The sequence below is a fragment of the Quercus robur genome, chromosome 9 (genome assembly GCF_932294415.1).
Source record: "Quercus robur chromosome 9, dhQueRobu3.1, whole genome shotgun sequence".
Taxonomy (NCBI): Eukaryota; Viridiplantae; Streptophyta; class Magnoliopsida; order Fagales; family Fagaceae; genus Quercus; species Quercus robur.
In genome coordinates this window covers 16178013-16187164 of record NC_065542.1, presented here as the reverse complement: position 1 = coordinate 16187164, position 9152 = coordinate 16178013, and the positions used below count along the sequence as shown (strand labels likewise).

General features: G+C 39.5%; 1 protein-coding gene across 1 annotated transcript; it reads right to left on the bottom strand.

Moving 5' to 3' along the window:
• Positions 1-5451: 5451 nt before the first annotated feature.
• Positions 5452-7874, bottom strand: LOC126700775 (uncharacterized). Its single transcript, XM_050398963.1, has 2 exons — positions 6488-7874; positions 5452-6389 (listed from the first exon to the last, which is right to left on the bottom strand). The coding sequence occupies exons 1-2, from the start codon at positions 7872-7874 to the stop codon at positions 5452-5454; spliced, it is 2325 nt and encodes a 774-aa protein (XP_050254920.1).
• Positions 7875-9152: the final 1278 nt, after the last annotated feature.

The window sequence follows — 9152 nt, the reverse complement described above, 5'->3', positions numbered from 1 at the left end:
TTAAATGGATCCATATTCAACATTCAAAGCTACAAGCCCATAGATGCAGTCAATCCATGCTAATGGCGACAGGCCCTCGAGTCCAGATAAAATCGCACGGCCTGGACCTAGTTAGCCAATTGCCAATTTGCCATAAAGTATACACTGAAAAAAAATAAAATAAACATAAAGTTTCCCATCAAATTCTCGAATTTCTTCCGATTTTTATTTAGATTTAAGATACACGACATTTAAAAATTAAATAAATATCATCCATCCAATTAAAAATGAGAGGAAATTGGAGTACACATATGATGGTACACATATGATGGAACACATGTCATCTTCTAATTGGACTCCAACTACCAATTAGAAGATGACATGTGTTCCATCAAATGCAATGCACATAATTCACTTGGTTGATTGAGTTAAGTGAGTCATGCATATTAAACATGACAAAAATTAATGTCAGTCATCTTTCTAACGGTGGTTAAAGCACAGGACTCCAAACAAGTTTGATGCCAAACTTTATCTTTTTTTTTTTTTTTTTTTTACACAAAATGTTTAGAATTGCTTGGAGAGCACCAAAAACTTTCCTTTCTCTTCTCTTTTATTCTTCTCAATCCTAAAGTGCATTTGTTTAAGGTTAAAAGTTGGTTTATTTTTATTCAGCTTATTGTTTATAAGTCAAATAAAGTACGAATAAACTATAAATTTAAGCCATATGAAATGGACACTCTTGAAGAAAAAAATTTCAAATGGTTGGTGTAACCGTGTAAGTGAGAAGCTCCAAATCAGATCAGGCCAACTCGCCCAATTAAGAGCTTACAAGTTGGGCTATTTTGCCGGTATCTTTCTCGGACAGCAAATTGGGCCAATTGGGTTTGTTTGCAGAATTGAACCTACATAATACGTTACATCTGATGAAAGAGGTAACCCAATTATGTTACCTACTCTCACCAATTGATAAAAAAAATTTTAAAAAAAGTAAATTAAAAATGATGAAGTTAACATATTAGATCTTATCTTCAGGATTTGAAATATTATGTTTCTCAAAAACCCAAAAAAAATAAATAAATAACAAAAAGGGGATTAGAAATATTATAACGCAAATAAAAGGACTAAAAGACTACATATTTAATAAAAGTGCCACTATATAATATATATCTGTCATTGGGTCAGTTTGTGCATTCAAACTTAGACCATATCCTATCCAAACCAAAAATAAAAAAAAATAAAAAAATAACTTAGAACATAATTTTGGGTGGGGAGTATTACATACGAGTGGCAACGGAATAGGTTGAAGTCGGATTAAGGGTGTCACATCTCCTTTTTATGGTGAGAAAAATCGGTATAAGATGGGACAAATTGGAGATATTTTGCAATCTTGAGGTGGTTTTGACACTAATGAAATGAGATGAAAAACAAAAAGAAAGTAAGTGTTTTGAGAATGATATTAAAATACGTACAAAAGAATAGATAATAAATAAGATATACATAAAAAAAAATATTAAATATATATAAGCAATTAAAATTAAATCAAAACTGATATATGTACATTTTGAGTGGGCTACGTGGGGCAGGGGTGAGCAAACTGTCCCCAATCTTGTCATCTCTTTAGGACAGGAAAAACCAATGTAGACTAGGGTGAGATAGGAAATTAAGTGGGTTGTGGAATTTTTGTCATCCCTAAACTTCATATTTGTGTTCAAAAACGCATACACATGAGATTTTTTATTTTTTAAATAAAAATTTCAGTAAAGATCATGTTTGACACTTTGACATCATGATAAATTATCATTTATTCTAAAAATATTAACACAACCATTTTTTTTTAAGGGAATCCTAATTATTATTGTAACAATTTATTCTACAATGCAAAAATCTTCTTTCACGTGGCTCCCTCCAATGATAAGCCCATCCAAAATATGCCCAAGTTGCATGTGGATGATGGCCTTGATGCTGTGGAACTGAAATTTGACCCAAGATATGTATCAAGGTAAAAGGAAAAAAAAGGACACGTAAGACGTATCTGTTTAAGAAGAACAAGGATTTTGGGCTTTGTGATGTCATGGAAGTCCATCACAAGGAGCCCAATAACAGACCAGCAATCTTCAAGAACTGTCTATGTTTTAAACACGTAAAGTCAGTGGGCCCTGCAAGAGTTTTAGGCCCAGTTCATTATTTTTTTTAAAGTTACACACTTTTTATGAGCCCTAGCCACGTCACTCATAATCGGCAAATGATTTTTCTCAATTCCGAAAGTTCAAGATTTCCATTTTATATCATCCACCTCGAATTTCTATGGTTTTTTTTTTTTTTTTTTTTTTTTGAGAAAAAAGACTACTACTATTATAAAAATCAGCCAGGTTCGGCAAAAAATACATCAACTAAGTGTGGTGGGACATCCTCCACCCACACCGACAAACCTCTGACATTTCTTGCATGTCTAGTTAGGTTATGGGCTATTCTATTACCACATCTATGTACATGGGAGAAGCTGATACCAGTCATTGGACCGAGTAAAGATTTTGCTAACTCCAACAAGTGGCCAAATGAAGAAAAAGAGGTTTCTTTGCTACGGAGAGAGTTAACCACTACCTCTGAATCTCCTTCCAGAACAAATTCAGTTATCCCCAGTTCTGTGCAAAGATCAATGCCCTTGCCGCTGCCATGGCTTCCACGATATCCGACGAGAATGGCATAGGAGCTTGTTCAGACAGCGAGTCGATCATACTTCCTTGACTATCATGCACGACCACACCCAGTCCAGCCTTACCCATCTCCGGAAAGGAGGCTCCATCAAAGTTCAGTTTAAAGCAATTCAGTGAAGGCGGACACCACTGTGTGCGAGGTTGGGTTTGCTACGTTGCTGAAGGTTGACTGAGGGATTGCTGGCTTTGTTGGAAGGTAGACAACACCTGAGTAGCTTGTTGGATGACCTGTGAATGTGGAAAATCATTAGAGCTAACACATAGCTGGTTACGTCGGTGCCAAATCGTCCACATCACCATGGTCATTAATTCCAGGTTTTTCTTTTTCTCATGAAACACGCTCATTAGGTCTTTGGTGCTTGAGATTGCATGTTGTCGCCAGATTTCAAAACCTGGAATGGCCTCCCAAATTTCATCAAGCATAGCACATTCCCAAATAGCATGAAGTGTTGTCTCTGACTCCACACCACAGTGCTCGCATTTGTCCTCCATTAAGATCTTCCTCCTCATTAGGTTGTGCTTTGCTGGTATAGCTTTCTTGCATACTCTCCACATGAAGTGCCGCACCTTATTAGGGACATTAAGGCTCCAAATCTGCTTCCAAAAGCCACTTTGCTGCTGCTGGTTGGCTGTAGGAACCTGCACAGAATTGAGTGTAGTTAGAAATTTAGAACCCGAGTTTACAGTATACTTACCTGAAGGGGTAAAGGGCCAAATGATCTTATCCTCCACCTAAGTATGGCTTAAAGGAATGCTAAGAACTAGAGCAGCTTCTTCTGGAGACAAAAGTTCGTGTACTAAATGTAAGTCCCATTTTCTTGTGAGTGGGTTAATGAGGTCAGAGACTCTCCCCTCTTCAAAGCCTGGAACGATATCAGATAATACTCTTGGATGCTCCACCGATGGTAACCATGCATCGTTCCATATGCTAACTGCCTATCCACAACCAATCCTCCATCTTGCACCCTTAAAAAGCACATCTCTGCCCTTTAAGATGCTATTCCAAGCATATGAACCGGTGCTAGATTCTTGTGCCTCCCAAATGCTGCAATTTGGAAAAAACTTCATTTTAAAGACTTTATAGAAGAGGGAGTCCTTATTATGAAGTAATCTCCAAGCTTGCTTAGCCAAAAGGGCATCGTTGAAGTTAGTTAGATCCTTGAAGCCCATGCCTCCTTCCTTTTTGGGGAGGCAAAGAGTTTCCCATTTCACCCAGTGAACTTTCCTCCTATCACCTTTCTGGCCCCACCAAAATCTTCGTATCAGGCTCTCAATCTCTGAACAAAGACCCAAAGGAAGTTTGAAGCAGCTCATAGTGTAGGTAGGGATCGCTTGGAAAACTGCTTTGATTAAGATTTCTCTTCCAGCCTGTGAGAGGAGTTTCTCCTTCCATCCCTGTAATTTTTTCCAGACTCGTTCCTTTATATAGTTGAAGCTTGCTTTTTTTGTTTCTGCCCACCAGTGACGGTAATACCAAGTATCTCTCGTATTGAACAATTTCAGGAACCCCCAATGCCAACTTTATCTGATTTCTGATGTCATCCCTTGTAGATTTACTGAAGAAGATTGTCGTCTTGCTTCGGTTAATCTGCTGGCCTGAACATCTCCCATAAACTTCTAGTATGTCCAGAACTCTTTGGCACTCCTCTATAATGGCCCTGCAAAACAACAAACTATCATCTGCAAACAAAAGGTGAGTTAACCGAGGGCTATTTCTACAAAGAGAATAGCCTTTGATGTGATCCTGTTGAGCGGCCTGGTTGATCAACCCATTTAATCCTTCTGTGCAAAGCAAGAATAGGAAAGGTGAGAGTGGGTCTCCTTGTCTAATTCCCCTTATTGGAGTGATCATGCCTTTAGGTTCCCCATTAACCAGTATGGAATATGTCACGGTTTTAACACATAGCATCATAAGACGGATCCAATGTTCATTGAAGCCCATCTTAACCATAACTGAAGACAGATAATCCCACTCCACTCTGTCATATGCTTTGCTCATGTCAAGCTTGATGGCCATATACCCTTCCTTACCTGTGTGCTTCTGCATACTATGTAAAGATTCAAAAGCTATAAGAATATTGTCACAAATAAGGCGACTTTTGGTAAATGCACTCTGATTTTCAGTTATAATATTTGGCAAAATTTTCTTGAGTCTATTAGCTAGCACTTTAGAGAAAATTTTATATGATACATTGCACAAACTGATCGGTCTAAATTCAGAGGCAAATTCAGGGTTTTTCTTTTTGGGAATAAGAGTAATAAAAGTGTGATTAAGGTGATCAGGTAAAGTAGTAGAGTTAAGGTAATGTAACACAGAGTTAGAGATATCATTCCCAATTAAGTTCCAATAATACTGATAAAAGAGAGGAGGCATACCATCTGGACCGGGAGCCTTAAGTGGGGCCATTTGATTGATGGCCTGCTTTACCTCCAAGAGAGTGAATTCAGATGAGAGCATAGAATTCATGTCCTCAGTAATTACTTTTTGGATGGAATTCGTAGCTACAGAGCAAAATTGCTAGTTGTGTGATTGGAGAAGGTCCTGGTAGTAGTGCACCAAACAATCAGCTATATCTTCATTGGTATCCATCACTCGGCCATTTGGATCTTTCAGCTTTCGAATCAAATTTTTCCTTTTCCTCTGAGACGCATGGCTGAGAAAAAATTTTGAGTTTCTGTCCCCAAATTTAGCCCACATGACCTTTGCTCTTTGGAACCACAATCTATTTTCTTTATCAATAAACTCAGCTATCTCCTTTTACAATACACAGACATGCAGATTATTCCCAGTTCTCATGGCTATTTTTTCGGCCTCCTTTAGGTCCTTTCTCTTCCGACTCAGTATCAATTTGACATTCCCAAAGCAGTCTCGCTCCCATTTGCAGAGTTCTTTACCACATTTATCTATTTTGCGCATAACATGGTCATGGTCTTCCTCCTCTCCCCTTGACAACCAAACTGCCTCAACAATATCTGAACACCCACGGTCAGAGAGCCACATTTCTTCGAACCTAAATGGTTTAGCAAAAGATGGAATGTCTAAACCATCTAAGGAGATCCACAGTAGGGAATGATCGGAAGAATCTGAGTGCAGATGATGGATTTTTGTGCCTGTAAATTTCATGAACCACTCGTGGTTAGCTAACCCCCGATCTAATCTTTCCCACAATGAATGTCCATCCACAAAATGTCTTTTCCAAGTAAATTGATCTCCCACATAGCCAAGATCAAGAAATCCGCATTCATCTATAACATCCCGAAAAAGTTGCATCTGAGCCTGACTTCTATTATTTCCTCCCAATTTCTCTGAGCTTCTTGTGATTTCATTGAAATCCCCGGCACAAAGCCAAGGAAGATGATGTCTGGTGTTGAGTAACCTCAGTTTACACCATGCTTCAACTCTCTTGTGTGTTACTGGTTCTCCATAAATACCTGTAAATCTCCAAGCATCATCACTACCTTTATTTATTATAGAATCAATGTGGTATTTGGAGAAGGAATCCACACTAATATCAATGGAATTTTTCCAATATAGAGCCAAACCCCCACCACCTCTAGGGTTTCTTTCCACGAAGAACAAATTGTCAAATTTGATGTTTCTTTGAACTTCTTTTAGCCTAGCTTCATCCGCCCATGTTTCGGCTAAAAACACAACGGAGGGATCTTTTGCCCGAATCACTACTTCGAGCTCATTTCCTGTACGCAGGTTCCCAAGCCCGCGACAATTCCAAATTATAAGACTTATTGCGCCTGGCGGGACTACTATGCAGCCTCCGCCGTTGAATTTTCCTGACTTTCTCCCTTTGAAACCTGTGATTTTTTAGTAGGTAACTCAGGAAGATATTCTACTTCTTCTTCTCTACTTCTTTTTTTAGCCGTAGGGCTCAATGGTGAGTCGGTCTCCATAGGATTGTCCCTAGCCAATCTCTTCCACGTGCGCAAAGTTTTGCTTCCTTGGTTGGCTGGTGGGGAATTTTCTTTTACTTGGTGAGGTTGCTGTAGAGCCACTTGTGTTTGCATGGAAGGGGCTAGATACTTCTTCCTGGTTGGTGGGGCCTGTGATGCACCAACTGAAATTTTTTCCACGTGTGTTTCACAATTGTCAAACTTGCTAATTTCAGAATCAATGTCCTGTATCTGCGTCTCAAAGTCAGCAATATCAGTATGGAATGAAGTTAAATTGGGATTTGAAGTAAATACCTCAGTAAATTGGTTGCTACACTCTCGGCCAGTCAGCGTGATCTGCTCCCCTGAATTATGGGGTTCCATGTTTGTCCCAGTCCTCAAGTCAGCGTCTTTCTCCTTGCCGGAATCAGTCCTGGCAGCATTTTCCTTGGTGGATTTGCCCGCCATCTCAGCTGTCTCGGCCTTCTTCGTCCGTTGAGCATGACTTGGAACTCCCCCCAAGCCGTCGCCCATACCAGGAACCACAATGAAGGGAGTTTTTCCGGGATTGTATGACAAAGCTCGCAGCCACAGTCCGTACTCATGAGGCTCTGTTTTTCCAGCGTTCTTTTTAACTAACCAGACTTCACAATCTTTCCCATCGTGTGAGATCAATCCACACCAATAGCAAAAATTAAGTAGTTTCTCATATTTGAAAGAAGCCCATACCTCCTCATTATCATCCAATGCTATCCGGCGACCTCGACACAACGGCTTTGAAACATCTATTTCCACATGAACACGTAAGAAATCACCACCCATCAATTCATTAGAGTTCTCACACGGTGTTACCTGTCCAAGTGTCTCGCCTAATTCAATTGCAATCTCCGGATCAAGCATGCGCATCGGCAAACCGTGTATTTGCACCCAGATTTTCAGATTTGTGAATCTCAAATACCTCGCTAGAACAGGTCCATCAAATCTCTGTAACAGGACAACATGTTTATCGAAGGTCCAAGGTTCGTTGGCAAGGACACGTTCTGCATCAGATTCGAGTTCAAAAACAAAAAGGAGAATGTGATCTCCTGCTTCATGCACCTTGAACTCCTTTTTGGCTCTCCATAAGGGCTTAAAGGTGCGCCCTATTGCTTCCACATTAAGGGCCCTCTTTGTGAGGAATTTTGCAGCCAGAACAAACTCCTTGCTGCGTATGTTTTTTGACTTCGACAGACTTAGTTTTGTATCTTCTTCCTCTGTCAGTGAGAGTTTTTTCCAGTTGTAGAGAATATTGTCCATGGGGTAACGCTAGAGTGAAATAGTACAGAGAGATGTAGACCACACGTAAGAGAAACGGAGGTCAATATGAACCCTACTGTTATGGATGTTTAACAGAAGGGAGAGGCTATCATTCCGAGGAAGATAACGAGGTTCTACTTTCTAGCGACTCCAAGAGCGGCTAGGGCAACTCAGAGAGCGGCTAGGGCGAGAAAAAAATCTTAGTGTGCTAATATAGTCTAGTCGAATTTCTATGGTTAGAGCATTCACAACAAGAGATGTATAATTGTTATATTGTCATTTTAGTAATTAAAACTCTAAAATGTGGTCCATAGTAAAGACGATATACTTAAAATAAATGACAACTAAGTTATAGTAAGCTGCCATCTTTAGGCGGCAACGGTTTCTCTCTTCCCTTTCTTTCTTTTATTTTTTTTTTAAAAAAATTTCTTTTTCTATGGCCGAAAATCTCTCTCTTTCTTATTGTGTGCTTGGTAATTAATTGATTTGGGTTTGGGTTTGGGTTTGAAATGTGGGATTTTGTGGTGGTTATCAATTTAATTTTGGGATGAGGTTTGCAATGGTGGCTGGAGGGTGGGTTGGTTTTGGTTTATGGTGGTGGATGGTGGGTGGTGGCTTGGGTTTCGGTTTTCCAAGGGGTGGTGGCTTGGGTTTTCTAACGATGGGTGGTGGATTGGGATTTCTAATGGTGGTGGTGGTGGCTGGTGGTTTTGTGATGGGTTGTTTTTGTTTGGGAGAAGGGAGAACACAAAAAGAGAGAGGAAGAGATGCATAAGATTAAAAAATATTAAAGAAGTGGTAAAAATAGATAAAGTAATAAAAAAATTAAATTTTTTGCCGTGGGGGGTGTCAAGGGCGGTTTTTGCGCATAGCCACGTGTCTCCTACTGGAAGTGTGACTTTGCTAAGCCCGGATTTGTTTTAGAGAGTTCAACCCGGAACTCAACATTGGGCCACATAGACCAATGGCTTCCAGTGTATTTTTAGGCCTACAAAATAGATGAAACCCAAAATCTTAGAATCATGATAATGGTTGAAACAAATAAATAATATGCTTAGCATGATAGCTTTGATTAAATTATGAGTTGAAGAGATGCATAAGATTAAAAAATAGTAAAGAAGTGGTAAAAATAGATAAAGTAATAAAAAATTAAATTTTTTGCCGGGGGGGTGTCGAGGGCAGTTTTTGCGCATAGCCACGTGTCTCCTGCTGAAGGTGTGACTTTGCTAAGCCCGGATTTGTTTTAGGGAATTCAACCCAGAACTCGACATTGGGCCA

Bases quoted from the DNA above. Each gene is read 5' to 3' on its own strand.
- LOC126700775 (XM_050398963.1), bottom strand. From the start codon at position 7,874: ATGGACAATATTCTCTACAACTGGAAAAAACTCTCACTGACAGAGGAA. The intron at 6,390-6,487 runs GTCAGGAAAATT...ACCTGCGTACAG, and splicing joins ACAGGTTTCAAAGGGAGAAA to GAAATGAGCTCGAAGTAGTG.